The following is a 24223-nucleotide window of genomic DNA, read 5'->3' on the forward strand; positions in this document are numbered from 1 at the left end:
TCTGAGACGCAAAATTTCCTGTCAATAGTTTACATATTAAATTACCTACATATGCTAGTTTTCAAACACCTATTAGACAGCGCAGTTATTTCTCGCTCTACAAACCCAGCCGGTTTAAGGATGCGGATGAGTAAGATATTTTCTTATTAAAGAAACGCAAAAAGATTTTGGTCAAGTACCAACAAAAAGGATACATTTTGAACCTTTACCGCAAACTTAGCTTATGCGATAAATTACGGACAAAACTGTACATCTATCTGAAAAATATTTTATATAGATAGATTGGTCGCTGAATGTATTTCACACTGAATGAACTGCTTCTCCTAATGATCAAATCCGGAATGAGTCTTGTGATTGGTCTACCACAGGAAGCAAAATTACACGCCATCGCGGACGCTGGTTAGGTATCGTTGTTTGGCCGTCGCTTAACTTAGTGAATATATTAAAATTTATTGCAGAGCGAAAAGATAATCTTCTTGCGGCTGTGTATAAGGCGCCTCACTTACATAATCAATTCGAGTTGCGTAAGAAAAAATCAACTAAGGGTTATCGTGCTCTGATAACGTGCCTAATGAAGTATAATAGATAATATATTACTTTAATAATGTCATAGTTTCAGTTCCAAGTCACTATAATAATTACCAATATAATGAGGTAATGGGGTCGATTCCGTTGTATACAAATCTCTAAATTAAACGAAATAGTCATATCGATAAATTAAATTGTCCTTTGCACACTGTATCCGCTGGATAAGGATATCAGTAGATATGTGCCATAGAAAAAGCACCAATATTTGTTTAATGTACTCTATGCACAGGAAATTTCATTTCTCTCTTAGCTCTACAATTCAACATGTTATCAATAACAATCTTTTTGAGCCAGTCAAAATGTATATTATTTTAACCTACGTTTTTAGAGACCGGTCTATTCATTCAAAGCAATAAAACGGAGTGTTACAGAATAAATGAACACATTACTTCCCAGAGGATTACACAGTGTTTAAACAAAGATTAAATGATACATTAAGTTTGACTTAATCGCTTTGTTTTTATTTGCACTAGTCGTGCTATCAGTTTTAAAATTAATCTGTATAAATGGCATAGCCAATTAACCACGTAAATATCATCAGATACGAGAGAATTTTAAGAACAAACATATCTTGACAAGACAGTTTCAAAACACTATTTAAAATTATCGCGGCGAAAGAACGGTTAAGGTAGAATTATTTTAATTTGGCATTACTTCACTTTATTTTTAAAATTAGTATTATATTTCTCAAATGAGAGCGCCAACAATCTTAAAATAATACTACTTTAAGAGTTGATAGTAAATCACAAAATTTGTTGTATTGATATCAAACGAGCAATTAATGGTGAACTAGAATAGAACCGTAAAAATTCACACCCTACCGTAGTAGGTTTAAAAATGCAAATATGTCGCATGTACTGTTTAATAGTTTGGCAGCGAATGAAAACGTACCTATACCTACCAAATTAATAAAACTTTTTAAGTGATTGAATAAATAAATTCATTAATAAATGAAGCTCAAATTCAGGCATTAAGTTGATTTTATATTTTAACGTATTACAATTATAAAATCTATATGAAAACCGTCACACAAAAAAAAAGTCCTATGAGGTCCTAGACACTCTCTCTCCTATGCTAACGTACTAAAGTTATCGATTCGATAAAATACCTAATTAATGCCTTATTATCAAGTGCACTTAATGATTTCTCACTACTTTATAGTTCCATTTGTTCGAATTTTTAACACCGCTCTCAGTGGCGTGCATTGCTTAGAGGCTTAAACTCTGCCCCGCTGTATAAAATTACAATTTAAATACATATGCATATAATTATTATCGGCAATAGAATGTAGCATTATTATACTCCTAAAATATGTATACAGCTCGAATTTATATTAGAGTTATGCTTTCTGGCAAACGGACCGTGTAAGTTTATAAATTGTGTTGTGCTAAATAAATCGGGTGGTAATCACGTATTGCAATCACAAAGTTAACGTAGAGATTTTTTTTATTCCATTAACCAGTTAACCCTTGAATGCAATCTCACTACCACCAGGGTAAGTGAAGATGCAGTTTAAGATGGTAGCGGGTTAAACTGTAAGAGTACGGCAGTTATATTTAACCCAAACCTAAATAAACTCTTAGTTAAAATCCCTCCCACCAGACCATAGAAAATCATAAATTTAGAAATTGCCCCTAAAATGCGGGAATCAAACCCGGGACCCCCACGGCACTCGCCGCTGCGAGATCAGGGAGGTGTTCAGAGATAATTAATGTAAACAAATTTTGCCATTATTTGCGTGCGAAGTAATGACAGTTATTATCTGTGCCCTTTTTACCACCCAATCATCTATTTACATCAAATCAAAATCTATTTACACTGTTTAGACATTTTCGTTGACCTTTGCTTAGATCAGTCTTAAATTTCACAGTAATATACAATATACTGAATATTTAGTACAATCTGAAATTTAATAGTGAAAGTTGCGAATAATTACCGCCCCTTTGCCTCCCCGAATAATAATATAATCCCCCCCAATTAGTATTTCTATACCCCCAACTAAACAGCCTCATGTATGCCACTGAGTGTTCCTTAAACTATTTTATGTTATATAAAATACGATTACGGCTACCGACAGTCCAATCCTAAGTGCTAATGTTTGCGAAGAGATTAAACGTATACGCATATAGGCGTCTTCAAGATATGATATCTGAGCATAGTATTCATAACTAAATACCTGTTTTCATGACACGCTGTTCGAAAGACTTTATTACGTACACACACAAAGCAAAAATATTGGTTTGTTATTAATCTTGCAATAGGCATTACTATCTACACCACATATTAATGACTTTTCTTATAATGTAAACGATCTTTTATTATTTTCTTAGCATTTTGAAAATAGACTGCACTATAAAGTAAAAAAAAAATGATTCAAAAAAATATTTCAAATTCAAATTTAATTTATTTCAAGTAGGCACTTTTGAAAAGTCAATTCAGTTTGTTAGTGACTCTACCACCGGTTCGGAAGGCAGATTCCACTGAGAAGAGCCGACAAGAAACTCAGCAGATTGCTCTTTTCCAACATCATTTTATAGTTTAACAATCTTTAAAATGATGTTGGAAAAGAGCTGATATTGGAAGAGAGATTGTATAGATTGTATGACAGGTAAGAAAAATTAGACTATAGAGCAAGTCACAAATGCAGAGGATAATGATTTTAAGACCATAAGTTGCTTATGAATACTATATCGTATCAACGAAATGCTGTGGGAATTTTTTTTTAGTAATAATACAAACAATGTGCTTTTTGCAACTAAATCTTATACAACTGTTCGAGTTGTTAAACTTTAGTTAATAACTATAACTAATTCTACCACAAACAGCAAGTCCTGAAAACAAGTCGCATAGGTATTTTTAAGAATATGTGATCAAACCTAAGTACATGAAGAACGTATGAGTTACGTTTACAAAGACCTAATAAAGGTGATAAAAACGTTCTAGGCATACTATTTTCGACGCAAATCCTTGGAACAAACAAGTTTTCCCGAGCCTTTGGAATATATTATATTTCGCATTACAATATATACTTAATTCGAAATGACGTATCACAATTTAAGATACGTTTAATCTGCACCCATGAAAAGAGAGTGTATTGTCGAACAGATAGCTTCTTTATAGCTTTAGTTTCTCACACGTACGATTAGTTTTCTTACATTTACCAATTCCTTTCGAGTACCTAATAGTTTTTGAATAATTGTGCTATAGCCTATAGATGTATATATACAAACAAATTTAGTCGCACGATAAGAGCTTGCACATACAAGTAAAGGTGCACAAATGTTTGCACAAACAATAAAGGAATACATGCATTTTGCACTTTTTTTTACAACATGTACAAACAATGGCTACGCAAGGATTTTCGTTGGCCTACTTTTCATTAAATAAGAAAAGTCTAAACCAACCAACGAAAACAGATAGTAAACGTAATCAAATTTTAACCACAAAGTTTGTTTACCTCTTTTCGTCAGCATTTTTCTAGACGGCGTTGGACGTTACTTTAATGTTAAATACGTCACTGAACTTTCTATGGTATTGGTTCATTAGTCTTAAGTGCAAAATTGGAACAACGTTATATATTTTTTTTTATTGGCGCGTTAATTAATTCTCTACACACGCTTTAAACTTACACCAATTTACACATTGTGGCGGTAACTTACTAACGAACAGCATCATCTGGTGAGCCAGAACGATTTGCTAAGCCTCTGACAACAAAGCCGCCGGCTTACCGAGTCGGCGGCTTTGGTGTGAGGACTCCATAATAATGATGGCTTTTGCCAAGACAATAGCAGTAGTCAGTTATGCAACGCAGAAACATTTTATAAACGTGTGTGTACATTGCATGTGCTAGCTTTTACCATGGGACTAATCACCACCCAAAAGTATCATCGAGACAAGCGATATATAAAAGAAATTATTGTGAGGTGTAGAAAATAGTCGAGTTTTATTTTCAGACGCAAACATGTATGTGTATAGAAGGAACTGTGGAAGATAACGAGCTATTTAAAACACGGCGTTTATTTGTCACAGTTAGTAACTTTACCAATGGACGGAGATTACATTTACCCATAAACGTTACTCTCCTTGTATATGGAAACGATTTAAATCTACGCGAATACGCATTTACACTATTAGGAATCTTTACAAATGGTGCATCTATATATTTTGGAAGTCAACGAACACGTACGCTCGTAAGTAAAGACTTTAAATACGTAGCGGCGTGCATACGTGGTATGCACTAAACGGGCAAATGTAGAAAATCTCCAGTAAGAGTTATATGAACTTAAGGGTGAGCTTTTTATTTCTCTTAAAATGCCTACCATTAAGTTTTTTTAACTGTAACTAAATATTTTGCCTACTTTATATCATCTGCTCGCTTAGGGTATACCCTGTGCATACCATGTATGCAGCCACTACGATATCTACAAAATCAGTAAAGATCTTCTCAGTTTGATATAATTAATAAGTGTCATTATATTGAGCTTACTATTTATTAATTAAGGTTTATTTGCGTACGGGTTTGTTGTTTTGTCATAGAAGCACCGATCAAATCACACTTTTTTGGTGTTTCAGCATCAGAAGACGGTCTATAAGATCTTGGCGAGGTTATTGTATACTACTAATAATGTTTCAATACAAAGATTAAAACACTTTTTCATCGTTTATTATAATAATAATAAAGCTAGAAACTCGCGTGATAATAACCTCTAGTTTATTTATAATAAGACTCTTTATATTTATTATTATGTTCGTTATACAAAAACCTCGTCTAGAATAGACCATCGCCTTTACAAAATAATGGGCAACAGCATCAGTTTAACCTCAATTCTCGTGTGCTAGAAGCGCATACGAATATAAATTCGAAATGGCCCCTACGCATGCCAAAACTTTACGTAATCTAATAAGAAGGTCACTTCACATCTATTGCACATGTACATAGGGGCCATTATTGCAAAAAGATATAAGTATGTACTACAATAATGTACAACATAGTGTCTATATATATTTGGAAGCAACGACATTCTTCAATTCCGTGAGTGCTAAAACTAACAAGTACTCGCCTAAGCTTAAAAAACGTGGAAGATGAGAAAATTTTCGAACGTACTAGCTAAATGTCAACTAAAACGAGTTAATATACATCCTTCAGTGTCCAAGCAAATTCTAACCTCTATTGTCTAATGGTCCATCTTTTACATTATGATATAACACGAGCGCTGTTTAAACACAACCAGGCTTTTTCTTTACCACACCAATCAAGAATCGAATGATATAATCTAATGGAAGGAAGGAAATAATAGACAACCCAAGTATAAAGACCGATTGATTCAAAATATGCAGAAACTCGAATTATGACTCAATTACCAGTCAATTGCCACAATTACCACATAATATAAAGCGAAAACTTTCGAATTTCTACAATAGGTAAGTTTTTTATTATTTTACTTTGAGTCTTATGATTTTATGACGAAAGAGTCGAACAGTACGATTTTCTGCACATTTGATTTACTTTGGAAGCCAAATAATAATTTAACTAAATATCAGCCATATACAACTTTGGCTTTTAAAGTTTAGCGTCGCAATGCTAAAATTTTTTGTATAGTAATTTTGTTATTTAATTTTGTTCCATACAGGCTTATTCTAGTAACACGTTGCTGTGCTTTGAGGCTATTAGATCACCAGCCTCAATAAAGGCAATTTGCAATGAGGAATATACCCGTTTCTATTGATTTCATACATTTAAAATGAACTAGACAGAGATGGCAATAGATAGTGGCAGTAAAATTTTAAATTTTTTTAAAGCACTAAACACAGAAATATTTAAGAGCTAACCAGAGCTGGAATCTTCGAATTTTACTATTGCAAAAATGCGTATTTCACTCTTACTTTGTTTGGAAACATTGATAAACAATGGTCCTGCGAACAAAATTTTTTTTGCTAGTTTGATCAAAAATGAAACAGCGCCATCTCTTAGAAGACTCATGAACTACCACGTACAAAAAATAAACTACATTGTATTTTGACCGTTATACGAAAATATCTACCGAAAGATGAATGATCATCACGAGGCCAACACAAGGTCATCTCGTGGGCCTGGGCTGTTACCTTCTTTCAACCTATTACACCAAGTCGGTGCCAATTTTATAATAATCTACGGGACAAACGAAAAGTGTGGTTGGGGGGACCACAATGTTCCTGAAAGCACTTTAGTCCATTATGCAAGGACACTCTTAAGGCAGTGATGGAATTTTATAATGAGATTGGCTGGCCCAAAGTTCTGGGGTTAGTTAAGATTACAAGTCAGTAGGAATTTACCTGCACTTGGAAGAAATTTCGAATATTTATATTTATATTGCATATCAAAATTATGAAAGCAATGTGCCATCTCGCGGTTTAAGTATGTCATAGGAATATGGACCTTTGAAAGTAGGTCAAAGTCTCATACTAGATGGCGCTAATAGTCGATAAAAAAGAGACCGATAAAAGGGCATATCTTATTAAAGCATTGGTGAATTGGTTAACAGGGCATTTATGTCGCGATATTGAAAGAGATGCGAACTCAGATCTCACCGGCACCGAAATTTTGATAAAAATAAATCTGACACATAAATTTCCTTAAACAGGAGTGCACAGGGTATTAGCCAGTGTAGCCATAAAGCAGGAAGATGGTATAAAATGAAAAAAAAATCCATCTGATATAGAAGTTATATATAGAATTATGAAAGGCAGTGCTTTTATGCATGAAGTGCACGCCTCTGCTGCCACAAGCAACAACCCAGACCATATGCAGTTTCTAAGCTCCGGGTAACTTCTTAACCATCCTATGTGTTTATGCTCAACAAAGATGCCCTATCTTTATAAGGTAAACAAAAGAGATTCAGTCTTACAAAATAAACTAAGTAATAAAATTGACAATAATTACTATCATAATTAACAGCTAACATTAAACATCAAAATAATGACTCGAAACAATTTTCCGATTGCCCGAGAGTATAAACTAAAGCAACTTAAGTAATATAATTCTACTCATATACGATATGTAATAAAAATATCAATACGTTGTCATGTACTTACATTGGAAATAGTCAAAAGTTTGCATAAGGAGCCATTTGAATAAAATCTCTTCTCTTCTCAATTTGAATGTCTCAATTTGAATTTTTTTTTTAAATATTATTGCTGTGGCAATTAAGGGAGACGGACGAAATTGGACTCGATTTGAATACAAAATTATGAAATATATAGAAAATAAATAATAAATAACATGTTTTTTTAATATATAAACATAGACCAATAAAATTTTAGTTCTTTTAAATTCTTGCTGTTAAATTTACGTAATACCGCCATGTACATATTTTTAAATGTATAAAATAACAACAGTAAAAAAATATGCCTCACATAAACCATTACATTTAAGTAGTTTGATTCCAATATTCTTTTGAAGAACTCATATCTATCTCATAAAACTCGAAATAAACATAATCTCAAGTTTCAAGTGTAACATAATATATACATAATTTTAGTATATTTATATTGTAACATATAAATATTTTTACTTTTATTATCAACACTTAAATGTAAAACTATAAATAAAATGTTATGTATAAAAACAACATAAATTAAATTAGATTAATTAAATGAAACCTATATGGGTCAGGCCAAGTTTTTTACCGTCATACATGGAAAACGTAATGATAAGAATCACTGGAAATTATGGTAGTGAATTGATGAATAATATTGAATCAAGCTGCGAAATCGTTTAAACCTCAAATGGTATTTTTGTTTGTTAGCCCAAAACCATTTTCGAGACTCAATATTTATCATATTTATTCAATTTTTTGTAAACAATGGATCTGATCCAGATAATGTTTTTAAAATTGAGTTAAGAACATACAGAATCCTCATTCTGCGAAAAAACAGTGAAAACGCTTCGCGCACGTCTCACTTCACACCCGCGTAATTTTGCCAGCTCACAATTTGTTTACCATTTTATGGTGAACGCTTAGAACTTTAGAGGTAAAACAATTACTGTCAACTGCTAAATGGAGTGAGAGGATTTATGAAGCGACTTTTAGTCCGTTTGTTTGAGAAACATTCTAAAGTGGAGTGGTTTTTTACGCTTCAATATTAGTCGTGTACACGGTTTCTGGATGTTCTTAATTCTGTGGTTTCAATTATCTTTCCAGGATTTCGTACCCGAAGGTGGCTATAACTAAGGCTCCGCTGTTTAAGTCCGTCTGTCAGCGGGCTGTATCAATATATAGAGAGTTGCAGTTTATTAACCATTGCCGGTATATCAACATTTAAAAAAAAGTTAAAAATCAATATGGAGTCTCCTTTCAAGTAACGTGTTTTTTTTAATGTTTTTTTGGTCGATCTTAGTAATTTTAATACATGTATTGTTTACATTGGACCTTGGTACGAAAACCTTCACGTGCAAGTTCAACTCACACTAAGCCGGTTTTTATTTCATTTTAAACTCTTAGTCGTATAACAATTCGTCCATCTCCCTTATATAATACATAAATAAATAATGGAGCATCATCTGAAAAGAAAAACACTATTATTATTTATTATGATGTTCACTTATTTATTAAATTTTATAGTTCAATAATTTTGTATTTTTATAAAACCGTTTATAACGGTTTTTTCCAAATCTCGTAGAAACCGTTTATTTTATATTTATTTTGATTTTATCAACAAAAAAAACACAGAACCATGGTATCGATTATACAGAAGGAAAAAACTCACAAATTACACATATATTATATTATATTAATTTTTATTTTTTTTTTGTTTATAGTGGTTCCGGAGACACCAATTTTCTTGACTCCAGGCTAAAACTGATAATTTGTAGTTAAACTCAACAACTTAACGGTTTTGGCCCAAACGAATAATCAAACCTGAAGCACGGAATTACTAATCAATTTAATCCAAAATCTTAAGATGACGGATTTAGTTTGGTAGTTATATCCATTTACTACTCATCTCTGTAGTTAAGAAAGGATAGCATTACTAAATTGAACATACCTGCCCCATTACGGTAGACCATTCCTTCATTATCATCAACAGGTTTCCTCTCAGGATGAGAAGGGACAAGTTATTGTCATCCGCTCTGACCAAGTGCGGATTGGTAGACTTCACACGCCTTTGAGAACATTATGGAGAACTCTCAGGCAATGGGGCTTTGTTACCATCGCTTAAAGTAATGTTATTTTTATATTCAGGACATTTTGTTTCAGAATTCCTTACTTTTAGGACTTCTAGGAAGTCTGTAAGTATGTCTGAATAAAATAATAGTGCTCCAATTTATGTAAGTATGTCCCATGAAAGATTTCGCTAAGATCATTAACTACTAACATGAAACCGTAACGTCGAGCGTGGCAGTATTCCCGAGTAGCAGCTAAAAAAAGATTTACTCACGTGATAAATAACCTAAACGTATGAAATTGCTGACAGCAAATTATCCAGAAGTGATTAGAAACTCGATGGCGAAATGATAAATTCACTGCGTTAGGGAATACTGGTCGAGCGGATTGTAGTCTTTGCTGGTCATGTGCGTAGAGTTGTGCGCGTTGCGGTATCCCCACAGGGACATAGCCTCTTTGCATGTCATCTGAAAATCAAAGTTTAATAATGAAGTAAGCGGTTTTACGAATACATCCTTCTTCGCGGGCCGAATTGAACACCAAGTAAGGAGTCATTTTCTTATAGTCATAATTTAAAAAAAAAAATATATGACCAAAGAGTAACTAACTTCTTATAAATAGGTTACAAGGTGAACAGAACAATATGAAGCCAACATGAGTGTTTGGGCAGTCGTACTAGGGAGGCATGTATCACAAGTTGTTGCTTAATTAAATAAATGGCAGACCTAGCAGATGGCCTCCTGCAGGGCCAGCATAGGCTGGAGACAAAAATTATATCCTTGCCAGGGGATCTTAACCTCTAATGAATGAAACGATGATCACTGTAAAAGTATGAAACTGCGTAACAGTGATCACGCCAACCTCCAAAACTTAAAATTTACCACTGTTCACTGGATATTTATCAAGAAAACTAAATACATTAAAATAAAATAAGATAACAATAAACAATGATTAATAGGGATACATGCAACATTCTAAACTTAACTTTGAGTGTGTGTGTTATAGTGTAGTGTACACTTTAACACACACACTCGAATGGTTCCCTAATAATATATGTGTACTAATAATATCCAAATAATACATACACACATATATTATTTGGATATTATTTTATACTTAGAATAGGAGAAGTTTATCCTTGTTTATTATTACACATATATTGATATGTGTAATACAATATAATGTGTAATAATAAGGATATTATTTCCACTTGTGCGCAATGCCACAATGCCCTGAGATAGCACTTATTTATACCTACTTTTCAATTAAGTTTAGTGAAAACAGACTTAATAGAGTCGAAATCGATGCGATGCTAACCTTGTGGTTAGTAGGTACTTTGGATTCACTTTTGGGGGGCCGAGTTAGAATCTCAGCTCGCACCTCATGTTATGTGGGTTTTAAGCAATTAAATATCACTTGCTTCATGATGATGGAAAACATCATGAGGAAACCTGCATGGCTTGGAGTATCTAAGGCGTGTGAAGTCAACCAATCTGCAATCTCATTGCGGTTGGAGACCCGTGCCCTGTAGTGGGCCAGTAATGGATTGATATGATGCTGATGACGACAACCGAATCGGCACCACAAACGTACGGCCATGACAAAACTATAGTAAAGATTGTTATTGTACCTAAACGGAAATCATAAAACAAGTTATTCAGAATTTAACAGAATTCGTAGGTATAATACTTGTATATTTGTGCATAAAATAAAATTCGTAAAAATGAATCACAGTCAAGTAAAAAATATACTTAACAAAAACCTCGCACGTCTAGAGACTTCTCGATCACAGCTTGAATTATAATTACAAGAGATAACTAAACCTGATTAACGCCAGCATTACAACGTGACACAAAAACGACGCGACGACCAATTTTATATCTTTTTTCATCCACATAGCATAGATATGATCAAGCTGATCTAGTTTCTTCGACAGACAAAACAGAGATCGAGTACCCTTCGAAAGTCGAGTTCACTCGAACCCCGCTTCGACCTTGTTGTGAGCAATCTTTTTGAACGTAAAAGTAAAATGTTTCATACATACGAACCAACGGGGACGCCTTGATAAAAAAAGAGTAGGTATATTATTATTGGGGGAAAATACCATTTATTTTTATACAAAACAATCCTTCAGTCTTTGATTCGTTTTATAATATTACTAGCTATATCAAACTACTAGGGACGTCAAAACCACATAATACAACATAAAATACTTTTATTTTATTATCCCTAATTCAATTATCTATGAAGAAAAAATACTCTTAATAACTTTCCTTTTGATAGTGTTTTCTACACGGCATTATTCTAATTGGCTTCGTAGCATTTTTTTAGATTGCTTTTAGATTTTAAAATCCGTAAGGAGCATGCGGGCATGACTCCCATTCTTTTTAGCCCGGAAAAATGCGGACTTAGTCGAGAAAAACAGCAAGTTAATTATAAATTGAAAATTATTGTATTGCACATTATGAATTTTGTTACAATTAATTGCTGGTGTGTTTTATGAATAAATAATCAGAAGACTTGATTGAACTCACCTGTATTTCATCAACATAATTAAAATCTAGAACATTCTTCCATCTGAAAGGCACATCGCGGGAGACCCTGAAGGTGGAGCTGACGCCAGCCACCTCAACATTTGTGTGTGAGTGAAGAAACTCGTCAATTGACGGTGTTATACCCAAACCTAGGAACTTTAGCAGTGCATACGAAGTGCTGTTCGGACTCAGTGCCAGCTCTTCGTATCTTAAAGCCCTAAAAGAAAGAAAAGAAATATATCATTTACTAATAAAAGAACAAACAAAAATTTGATAGTACATTGATAGTAGCCGCCAGCATGAGAGGCAAGGGACAAACGTGAATATGTGGAGAGGCGAAGCCGTGTCACATATACGTAAGTCCATCAATGCCTAGTCATAGCCAAGGGTTTTCGTACTGCTCTGAAATAATGCGCGGAAATTAAAACGAAGAAGTATCTTTTAAGCAGAACTTTTTTTTTAAATACTGTAGTTGAATGTACAATTTTTGATATTTAAAGTGGACTTTATTAATAAAAATCTTTCTATTTGCAAGCCGGATCGAAATTTAAATAAAACCATTAAGGTACTTCCTTGGTTGTCACGTTACGGATTAAAAGATAGTTCCATGTTTAAATTACACAACAGATATTAGTTTACTAAGCAATTTATTTGACCGCTAAAACACGACAAATACGGATTTTCATACAAATTTTGCCGGCCGCTGTTCACATGTATTTGGCCAATTCCGAAGAAGGTTGTCAAAATAATGCTCAAATTTCCAATCATGTTTGAGAAAAATACTAATATTGTAATCTCCATATTCACAAACATTTTGATAGCTCACGCAGTTCGCGCGTACCTACAAATTGATTACAATTCATTCTGTATCAAACACTTAGTTATTATACTTTGTATAATATACATACTATACGTACGGGGTAACATATATAAAGTGAAACATGTATACTTAGTATTCACTCAAATGTATACATATTATACCGATAAATTACATAGTTAGATACGCTAAATATAACGTGTCACGTCAAGGGTCACGTTAAAGGCTTTTTATTAGTTTTTGACGGGTGAAAGTAAAGGGATGTCTCATGTGTGTAATGATAACTGATAAGTTATGCAGTCATACACGAAAGCCCACTACCGTAACACACACCGAAATGGATAACGAAGTTTTTTATAGACCTCCCAATTAGTGGTAAGGGGATGAAAACGTCTCGCCGACCGCAATACCCAAGGGCAGTGACTGAGGCTAGAACTATTTCCGCATTTTTAACTATATAATTTTAGTATCGCTAACGTAAATAATTTTAGTATCGCTAACGTAAAACAGTAGGTACTAGTGAAAATAATCGGCATAACGTTGAAATGTTATTTAACACTGTAATTGAAAGATGCTGTCATTGGACGTGTGACAAATGACAACATTACTGTTCCGACCTAATGCTACGTTTATTAATAAGGGCCTATGGGATAAGAAGCTTTTTTACACTACTAATAAACGGGAAGGGTGTGACAAACAACTGACAACGCCACGACAAGTGCCGGCCGCAGCAGGGCAGTGAAATGAAGGTTTCAACTTTTACAATATTTACTGTTATACTGTTACTAAGGCAATCATGAAACAGTAGGCACTAGTTAAAATAATGTACGTTTCAAGTTAATTTTAAAATCACGTGATAATAATTAATTGGAGGCCATTTGGTGTACTGATTAAAGATAGGAGAATGGTTTGCATTTCATAAAGCAAGTAGTGTTCAAAATATTTCATCACTTCATAACTACTACATCTGTACTTGTAATGAAACTGTAAAGGGTCGAATAATTTAAATTGAAGATTTTAATTTAATTGTAGTAGCCTGTCTGTGTTTCGGCTGTGCATCGCTAGCTAGTAAAATAAACTTAGTCTGTCTTTGCGATTATAGAGATTTAACCTACATGTATAATTTATTAGCGCAAAAAATTATAACGCGAATTGAAGCGATGGTTACATCTAGAATAGACATTACATGTGCAAAAGTAACTGTAAATCAAGAGATGCCGATAACGGTAGCTTAGATAAGTGAATATTAAGGACATATATGTGAAGCGTGTGTCTACATGGATTATCAAGATGTTCATAAAGACTCTCAAGGAAGACACGGACATCCTAGAGGGGTGTGACTGAGTTTGGATTACTTACTTCTTATTAATTTCTCCAATTGACTCTACAGACCGTACAAATAAGAAGCTACACAAAGATTTTTGTCAAAAAAAATTAAAACCAAAGCAAACATTTAAACAAAAAAAAATAAAAAATTCCGTCCCTATTTCTTTAGACGTCTTTACATTTTCACTAGACTAGAAAACATGTATATAGGCGACGAACGATTGGTCTACTTACCTACATTTTTAGTTTTTTTTTATTCCACAACAAGTTAGTAATGTGTCTAAGAATATCAAGTGTCAGTGATAATGTAGTCTAAGATGGTAGTTGGCTAATCATATTTGATTAGCCAACTCTATTACACGACTATTTATTAAACCCATACGCCTAATCTATTTTGTTTGTCAAGAATTTATTAAACCCTAAATAATTTCTTAAGCTTCTTGAATACTATTTGTGAATTTAAAATTCATACATTTTTTACACGAGATTAGACGCAAATTTCTATGTGTAATTTTTTTATTCCTATTTACTTATATCAATTTCGAATTAGGAATGTGTAACAGTAACATTTGTGAATTTGAAATTAATGTGCTTTTTAGATGATATGCAAAGAGTATCTGGTAACCCTAATAGTTAGACTATTGATGAATTTCACAAAACACACCTATGTAAGCATTTAGTCTAATTTATTATGTGTTAGTCTAGCTAACAAGTGGTGTTTGTTTACATGTCCTATTTCAACCAGGATGGACTTCATTGTTATTACTAAACTAAAACATCTGTTCTGCGGACACTCAATTTAAATTGGCTAAAATTAGAACACACTCTGGATAAAATCTAACGCTAACGCTTTACTAAAGCCAAACTAAAGCTCTTTCTTAAAAATACTCATATATTTATAACATGTATATAATATGAATTGCTTAATAAACCAATATTAACTGAACACACTTAATTTTTGAAAATTATTATCAAAACTACTGTTTTAACATCTAAAATATAATATTTTATTTAAATCTTAATTGTTATTTTTTTTGAAGTAGCACTTCTTTAGGCGCGTCTACGCTTACCTCAGACGTCTGTGCAGTTTCCGCTATTTTAAAATAATAATTTGGATTGGTTGTAAGTATATGTCATATACTCCACGCTAGTGGCAAATATCATAATCAATTAGGATTATTTATTTCCAAAATTTTCAAACGGATCAATAGTAAATTGCAAAGTGAATAAAAATCAACAGTTTAAAAAAAAAATTAAAAAGAATTTTTCGAAAAAGAACATCTTTAAATATACTAGTTTATTTATTACTTTTGTAATAAATAAATTATAAATAACTTTTCTGACGATTGCCACATTCTATAATATTCAATGACTAGGTTATATTGGCATGTGCTGATCTAACCTTCAATTTTCTATTCTCAATTATTCAATTTAACAAATGGAAATATTTATAAAATGTGCAAGAGACATTTATGAATTTTAAATAGAATATAAAATTAAATATTAAATATTAAATGAAATAGCGGAGTCCCAGGAACATTTTACTCTTGCATCAATAAATAATAATAAAAGTATTCCTTCAATTGCGCCTTGTCAGGTAAAGGTTACACGCACACACTTTTTTTAAATTCCTGGTTGTTTATTTAAATTTAAATTTTCTGGTTTCCAATACAGATTAAATTTTACCTGCGTAACATGTAAATCAAATGCAAAATTATTTTGACACGGAGCTGATCTGATGATGGAACTGGATGGTGGCAGTGGCTTCTTAGTATAATATTTATATGCTCTTAATCAAACATCTGTTTCATCTATAGATACCATGTAGTTCAGAGTAAAATGCAATTTCTTTCATCAATATTTTAAAGCTCAAATCATATAATCATCTAGATTAAATATTAAGTCTTTTGACAGCTGATTGGCGCAGTTTGCAGCGACCCTGCTTTCTGAGCCGGAGGCCGTGGGTTCGATTCCCACTACTGGAAATTGTTTGTGTGATGAGCATGAATGTTTTTCAGTGTCTGGGTGTTTATATGTATATTCTAAGTATTTATGTATATTATTCATAATAATATTCTTTAGTCATCTTAGTACCCATAACACAAGCTACGCTTACTTTGGGGCTAGATGGCGATGTGTGTATTGTCATAGTACATTTATTTATTTATTTAAGTATTACGTACATAAACCGATGTGGATATTCCTGTTTGAGTCTTGCAGCAGCTACATAATCACTGATCATGTCAGCACAGAGTAGTTCAGGTTTCCAACAGTCCGGTGCAGGCTGGCAGAAGTTACGGTGTTGCCTTGATTGCATCACACCACGAGGGTCTCGGATTAAAAGGATTACTTTCAGATTAAGCCTGGAAATTTGTTTTTTTATTAATATTTAATTCTAATTAATATTAAGTCAATTAATTTATCTATCGTCAAAAGTAATTAGTCTAGTTAATAAGTCTATAGACCCAGTAAAAAGAAGCTACAAATTCTTTAATATTCCCAACCCAGTGAAATTGCATGTATTTTACTTTGAGTTTAATTAATGTAACTTAAAAGAAGTACTTAAATTACAACATTTTTATTTTCTTGTTATGGGGACTATGGTTGGTTTGTCTTCTACAGTTGCCTTTCCTAACCTAATTCCACAAGGCAATGGAAAATTCCATTATTTAATCCATTGGTTAGAAACAACATTATCATTCAATACTTGAAATATGCAACCATTTGAACATATCATGTTCATGGTCTCATATTAAAAATGTGTAACCCAATTCCAACTGTAGTATAAGTTAAAGAACACAAAATATATATAACCTATTTAAATTTATTTTAAGTAATACAAAATAAGTAGATATTTTAGTTGGTAATGCTAGTTAGTATGACAGTACACATAAACACCTGTATTCACAAATATCAATCGGTCTTACTTACTAAATGGATATAGAATACTAAAATAAATTATAAAATGCCCCCCATATTTTAAAGGTGTTAATATAATCTATAATTGAAAGATAGGAATTAGTCTCAGTCGCAAGAAGCTACAAATTTTATAAGCAAATTAATATAACCCGACCAAGTGAAATTAACATCTATATATATAAAAGAAAGTTGTGTTAGTTACACTACTTATAACTCAAGAACGGCTGTACAGATATGGCTGAAAATTGGTAGGTGGGTAGCTTAGAGCCAGGAGACGGACATAGGATACTGTTTATCCCGTTCGACAGTCCTTATATATATATCTATATTCTACATCTATAAAACAAAGTCGTGTTAGTTACACCATTTATAACTTGAGAACGGATGGACCGATTTTCATTATTTTTGATTTCTTTGATTCCTGTTAATCCGGAATAGGAGAATAAGTATAAAAATACAATTTTTTTTTTTAATTTAAAATCAAAACAATTATCTAGCCGTTCATTAGTAACAAAACACAATTGACAGCGCACGTCAAGTTGTCTATACCTAATCGTAAAACTGTTGATGTGACCTATAGAGAGGTTCCGGAGTAAGATGAGTTTTATGTATTGTACTTTATAAAGACATTGAGATGTGAAATAAACTAAGGCGAAATGAAATTCGCGGGGATAGCTAGTTATAAATAATATTAAAGGTATGTTGTTGCGGGTACTATAGTGTAAGGTCTGAAGGATTCTATGGAATTTATAGAATCCTATAATTCTGTAAATTGGTATTATATTGAATTAAGAATTGGATTATTTATTCCATTTGGTAGCATAAGTTTTGAGGAAAGTTATAATTATTATTAACATCATGCTACAATTCTTAGAAGCAAACAAAGTTTAGTTATACATTGAATACAGTAGTATTAAATTACTTACTCTTTATCTTGCAACAACTGCTTTACGAGGCGTAACCTAACACGTACTACTTTCATACTTTGAAAAGGAAACAACTTGCAAAACCTGGAAGTAAAATCAGCATCAATACACAGTTCTTTCTTATATTTACAATGGTCCCATAGTCTTGTGTTATGGCTAAACTGATGCCAGTGAGTTTTTCCATATTCAAAATAGTCTTCCATGCCATCAAAATTACAATGAAACATCTTTTTAATAGTTTTCAAGGCTTTGTCAGCTTCCGGAGTACCTCTTATTTGTACAATGCCAAAGTTTAAAAATGGCTCATAATGATAAAAATTCCCTGGCACAGAGTTAAGAACTTCCCCAAGAAAAGTTGTTCCCGACCTCCAAGTAGATATGATCAAACTTCTAAAGGGCTGGCCTCCCGATTCCATGAGTAAACCATCAAGGTTTTGAACACCAGACTGGGTGAAATTATAGTTCCACAACTCATGTTTAATTTTTAACCGAGTTCTATCTAATATTTTATCGACGTCAGGGGTACCATCGTCTGCGTTCGTCGGGATCGGTTGCAGCGAACTCTCATCGACGTCTTCGATTGGTTTGAGAAAATTTCTTATATTCCTGCGACTCTCAGATGGACGGTAATTGGTGTTATCTGTATATCGACTTCCAGCAAGTATTAAAAGAACACTGAGACCGAACGCAATACATATTGAGTAGAAGTTGACTCGCCGCAACATTACTAATTTAAAAACACGACTGAAACTGATCACTAAAAAATCACAGGGTTAGAGTAGGTGATTAATTTAAAACAAACACTTCCAACACACGATCACTATCATTTTTTGTAAGTTATTTGGTGTTTTTCAATCATGATTCTCGCTTTCGCGTTTCCGCGGAAACACCGCATTGCACCTTCAACGCCATTTTGAAAGATTAATTGTCAAACGTGATAGTGTCAATTTTTTTTTATTTTTCTGTCATTGTCGGCAAACGTCACGCACTATATACTTGAGTTGACACAATAACAACAACCCAGAAAATTAAAAAGTAGTAATTATATTATGGCGCGAAAGATATTTTAATTTTATTTTACACACAAAAATTGAAATTTGAAAAAAAACGAAAAATACGTTATACGTCTTTCACAACTAACATCCTGTTAGTAAATGCAGTTTGCCAAGTGAACAGTGAATAGGTTGGTACGTATCTACCTAGTAACTAGTAAGAGTAAAGCTGAGGCCGCATGTTTTAAAATGAAACTATTGCTCATGTAACTGTAATAATTAAAAAATTATTAGCAAATAGGTACCTAACCTACTGTAAAATGCTGCGATATTGCCAGCATAAGGGTTTTTTGGTAAGTATCCTTTTACTCCGACTTTCTTTGTTAGAAAACATATATTATAGTAAACCGTAACTTCTCGTTTCTCGAGAAATAAGCTTCTAGTCTTGTAAAGTTGAAGGATTTGCGCAAAATTGCCTAAGCAAAAATATCGGAGTCAAAATTGTTATTTCGAATTGTGGATTTCGTATGGATTTCAAAGCAGTAGATATTTAGAAAAGTAGGTAAGTAGAAACCTGTTAATTAGTTATCTACGTATAACGAAGTTAACTAGTTATAAAAATATTAGGCAATGTTATAAATAAAAGGCTAAAATAATATTACAAATCGATGAACAGCATAGCACTGTTAAGTGCTATGCTGTTCATCGATTTGTAATATTATTTTAGCCTTTTATTTACGCACAGTTAAATACGTGAAAATACTCTTAGATCAACAGGCAAGCGTTCGAACGAATAGGCATCATTTAAGTATTGAGGAAATCAATACAATGTTTAGGAACTGCAAATCGCTTATATCCATATTCTAAATTCTAATACCTACGTAGATATTTCGTTTTATAAAATATAGGTGGATACTCAAAGGCAATATTCTACGATAGTAACAGCAATACGAGAAAAAAATCGAGGTGCAAGTAATATAAATAAATCACTATGCAAACATAACAACGAGTAGGTAGTAAAAAATATTGAGCCTACAAAACAATGTTTCTAAAGCCATCCAACCTAAATTGGTGAAAAGTTCATAGGATCATCTTTCTTCCACGTGAGAGAGATATTAATGGTCTAAGGACGACGATTTCGTTTTTTATAAATTAAACATTTTAAAACCGAAATAATATTTTATTTTATTTTTTAATTACAACAAACAACTTTGTACATAAGGTATGAAGTAGCTAGGTACCAGTCAATAATGAAACAAAATTTCAAATACATTAGAATAAAGATAGGTGTAGGCTAAGATAATTAAATAGAAACATTATAAAAACAAGAAGAAAGTAAAATAATGACTGGATAATGCTCGAATTGTCTAAACTTTATAACCAACGATACGCATTTTTCCAATTGTTTCACCCAGGAAAAAACATAGACCAATCTCTGTACAGACAAGAAACAGTAACCAAGCTTGCCGCACAGTGAGATCTTTGTAACAGTAATTTTTTATAAACTCCTTAACCAAAGTGATATCCTCTTGTAGTCTCTAAAAAATGAAACAAAGTTATGTTGGTTGGTTGGTTTAGTTTTACCACATTGCTCGCTTAATAAAATTGTGGGAACAAGCGACTAAAGTTTTGCACTATTTTCCTCAGTCTTTGAAACATTTGATATAAGTAATGGTATGTCGAAAAGCGTTCATAGCTGAGAGGATAAGACTTCGGCTTCTCGTTTGGGGTTACTCAGTTCGATCCCCGGCACGGACTTCTCAATTTTTCGGAGTTACTAGGTATGTGCGTTTCAAAACAATAATTCTTTTCAATTTATTCCTTTGCTTTTATGGTAAAACTTGGTGAAGAAAATCTGCATTTCGAGAGTTTTCTATACCTTTTTCAAACGTAAATATCAATCAGGACTTGGCCAGCGTGGTACACAGAGACTATGGTCTAAACCCAATCTGGGTGTAGATATGTGCCCTGTAGCGAGCTTGAAATGGGTTGATAATGATGATGAAACAGAAAACATCAAGCGAGTCGCACAGGTAGCCGCTGTTCACAAGCGGCACAAGACCGAGTTGAGTAGAAATCCCTACCAAGACTTATACCAAGGGCATGATGATGACGAAACGATATTTTGTTTATTTGTTTAATAAATTTTCAAGGCAGAACATATTATGTCGTGTATGTGGAGATGTCAAAAATACCTTCATTTCATCGATTCTTGGGGGGGACATTTCCAATCTATAAAAACCTTTTAGAACACGAATTTTTCGTGCAATCTCCGACTGCAGGGACTTAGCAGATTTTTCTTTTAATACTCCAACCAATACCTCTGTTCTATGTTTCAATCTAGGTATATAGGCTTCGCCTAATTCATGAAAGAGCATAGTTCTGAAACCTATCGTTGAAAATATTAAGTAGGTAACTTTAATTTCCATTTAATGTTTAAAAGAACATTTTTAAACTTACGTAGGAAATAATGGGTGAATTTAGTAGATAAAGTCGCCATTTTATAACCTTTAAGAGGATAATTGATTTCTTGCAGCAAAGCACATGAAGTGAAAATATAAAGATAGTCAATTACATAGGTTAAGATTAGGTGAAAGGACGCGGACTTATCATGTCATAAAAATGTCATGAAATCATAAGTCTTCATTATTTTGTTTATTAGGTTCTAAGTTACTACTGGGTATGTACATAATATCTTTGGTAAGCACTTCATACTTTTTCGTTCATTTGATCGATTTAAAAAGATTATTAAACCAAACAGCTATTTATGTTTCCTTACAACGAGGCTCTGACTTAGCCAAATTATTTTAAATGATTGGTACCAAAATTATTGGCTTCATATTAAATTAAAGAAAACCTATATAAAGTACTTATTTTAATATTTTTCTACTATAATTTAAAAAATTCATAACATTATTGTTCATGTTTTAATACGAACACATTTCAAACTAGTTCTTGGACTTTGGAGATGACCCTTTTTTCTCTCCACGTCTATTTTTCTTTGGTGCCTTTCGTTTTGCAGCTTTCTTTTTAGGTACAACTTTTTGTGAAGATGTTTCAGTTTTAGATTTCTTAGCAGCATCAGCTGTTACTTTCTGAGTAGCTTGAGCTTTCTTCCCTGCTTCAGCTTGCTGTTTAGCTTTTGCTTCTTTAGCAAAATTTTCATCTTCCATTTTTTTAGCTTCTTCGGCCTTTCTTTTTGCTTCAGCTTTAATCTTCGCTGCCACAGCTTTAGCTTCAGCTTCTCTCAGTTTTATTTGTCTTACTTCTTCTAACTCTATTTGCCGTATTTGTTTCTGTATTAGGGCAATAACAGTATCACCTGCTTTAGAAACAGCGTTCTCAATGTCTCTTCCAACAGGTCCGTGAAAGAAGTTTACCGTCAAGGGTGGAACCATTTCGGTTTTTGCATATTGCCACGCAGTACCAATAGCTGGCTTCACAGTTTTGCATGCTTCTAAAATATAAAATCAAGAATCTTATTATTGTAAAGTGTCGATGAGTATCAACAGATAAATATGACTTTTAGGACCACCAAAATACACATTACTTCAAAATTTATATTTAATAAAAAAAAATTGACAATATTAATTCATAGCTGTTATTTTGAATGAAAATATAAAGTCCTTTATTTTTTCTCGTGGATTCTGCATTTAATTTTTTCTATCTCTTGTTCTAGATATTTTAGTTCCCTGGGAAGTTGATGATCACGTAGTTTAGTTAGTAATGTAACCGCCACGTCTTTAAGTTTGTCTAGTGCTACTTCTGCTTTATCCACTATTGGATTACATACTAATCTCTTTGCTCGTGTATTTTTTATTGCAGTTTTTGCACAATACCATAATTTAGTTACAGCTGGTCCAACTTTACTCAGAGAAACTGCAATACAAAGATTTAGTAAGTCATCAATAGTCAACAGTAGGTAGTATGATTAATTTTTATTACATAGCTATCATTAATTCGGAATGCAATTTGTTTTGCACGTTTCTTTGAGATGAGTATTCTTACTCTATACCTATAAACATATTATATACACACCCAATGTCAAATCTAAAGCTATCCTCGTTACTCGTGCCATTTATAATGATTTAGTTACGGTTCCTTATAAAATATTTACACATCCATTTACTTTTTTACTGTTTCAATTACGAAAATTATTACAATATTATTTATAATTTTGGTTTTTCGAAGTCGATTTACTATCCAAAGACGTAATAGAATCGAGCGACTTGACGTTTCTACGTAAGGAAAAAAGTTTTGATTAAATTGTTTCGGCCAGTTTCTACGTAAAGTCTGATTTTAAATTCAGTGGAATTCTGACATTTCTTGGTGATGCCAGAAATAAGAAAGTTCCACAAAAAAGCATAATGAAATGAAATAAAAAGAATAAGTAAGTTTTAAGGATTATAAATCAATAAATGTGTAAGTAACTATGTATTAAATTGATAACTAATATTACATCATTTTAATTTAATATGAAATAGCTAAGAAAATATTAATGTCAAAACAATTAGTGTGGGTGGGACAAAAACAGGTCTAAATATTAAATATCTTTACTTGTCATGAAGCTGTATCGGAATGATTCATGGACATTTAGTCAGAGAGAATTTTAGCCAGGAGTAGTTTATATTTCGATGGAGAAACAAATTAACCCTTTTATTTAACTTTCCTGTCTGTTCTCACAAAACGGGAAATATTGAACAAATTTAAATATAATTTGGTATGCCAGCTATTTTTGGTCTTGACCACTACCGCATTAAAAAAAATGGTAAAAAACGAGTCAAGAGTATCACTTTTTCTCTTAATCGCACTTTTGTTATTATTCATTGTTTATTCATTAGAAGCTGAAATTAAACCGATTACGCCAAACTCTACATCATACTTTCTAAGTTGGTCACTATCAATTTATTGAATTTTAAACGAAAACATTAGTTGTATTTACATTTGACAATTAATTTAATCTAAGGCAGTGTTTTTG

General features: G+C 32.7%; 3 protein-coding genes across 4 annotated transcripts; all 3 read right to left on the bottom strand.

The window, feature by feature from the left end:
- Positions 1–8521: 8521 nt before the first annotated feature.
- On the bottom strand, positions 8522–19140 carry LOC120637831 (carbohydrate sulfotransferase 4-like). Of its 2 annotated transcripts, XM_039909861.1 has the most exons (6): positions 18620–19140; positions 18254–18337; positions 16592–16771; positions 12266–12482; positions 10006–10198; positions 8522–9127 (listed from the first exon to the last, which is right to left on the bottom strand). In XM_039909861.1, the coding sequence occupies exons 1-5, from the start codon at positions 18976–18978 to the stop codon at positions 10088–10090; spliced, it is 951 nt and encodes a 316-aa protein (XP_039765795.1). In that variant the 5' UTR covers positions 18979–19140; the 3' UTR covers positions 8522–9127; positions 10006–10087. The 2 variants fall into 2 exon arrangements, with proteins under 2 accessions (XP_039765795.1, XP_039765794.1); XM_039909860.1 differs by having other exon boundaries at positions 18254–19140.
- A 1367-nt stretch (positions 19141–20507) lies between these two features.
- LOC120623313 (ATP synthase subunit g, mitochondrial-like) lies at positions 20508–21851 on the bottom strand. The gene is made up of 3 exons (XM_039889272.1): positions 21706–21851; positions 21441–21634; positions 20508–20783 (listed from the first exon to the last, which is right to left on the bottom strand). Exons 1-3 carry the CDS (start codon positions 21743–21745, stop codon positions 20613–20615), a joined length of 405 nt encoding a protein of 134 aa, XP_039745206.1. The 5' UTR covers positions 21746–21851; the 3' UTR covers positions 20508–20612.
- A 307-nt stretch (positions 21852–22158) lies between these two features.
- Positions 22159–23809, bottom strand: LOC120623502 (histone H1-I-like). The gene is made up of 3 exons (XM_039889547.1): positions 23803–23809; positions 22879–23124; positions 22159–22711 (listed from the first exon to the last, which is right to left on the bottom strand). Exons 1-3 carry the CDS (start codon positions 23807–23809, stop codon positions 22194–22196), a joined length of 771 nt encoding a protein of 256 aa, XP_039745481.1. The 3' UTR covers positions 22159–22193.
- Positions 23810–24223: the final 414 nt, after the last annotated feature.

The sequence above is a fragment of the Pararge aegeria genome, chromosome 4, assembly GCF_905163445.1.
Source record: "Pararge aegeria chromosome 4, ilParAegt1.1, whole genome shotgun sequence".
NCBI lineage: Eukaryota > Metazoa > Arthropoda > Insecta > Lepidoptera > Nymphalidae > Pararge > Pararge aegeria.

Coding starts and splice junctions, on each gene's coding strand:
- LOC120623313 (XM_039889272.1), bottom strand. CDS start 21,745: ATGGCGACTTTATCTACTAAATTCACCCATTATTTCCTAC. Junction 21,635..21,705: donor ATTCACCCATTATTTCCTAC/GTAAGTTTAAAA, acceptor TTTCAACGATAG/GTTTCAGAACTATGCTCTTT. Junction 20,784..21,440: donor CAAGAATCGATGAAATGAAG/GTATTTTTGACA, acceptor TTCATTTTTTAG/AGACTACAAGAGGATATCAC.
- LOC120623502 (XM_039889547.1), bottom strand. Junction 22,712..22,878: donor ATGCAGAATCCACGAGAAAA/AATAAAGGACTT, acceptor ATTCTTGATTTT/ATATTTTAGAAGCATGCAAA.
- LOC120637831 (XM_039909860.1), bottom strand. CDS start 18,978: ATGTTGCGGCGAGTCAACTTCTACTCAATATGTATTGCGTTCGGTCTC. Junction 12,483..16,591: donor GAATATCCACATCGGTTTAT/GTACGTAATACT, acceptor TCTTTCTTTTAG/GGCTTTAAGATACGAAGAGC. Junction 10,199..12,265: donor ATTATGTTGATGAAATACAG/GTGAGTTCAATC, acceptor TTTGATTTTCAG/ATGACATGCAAAGAGGCTAT.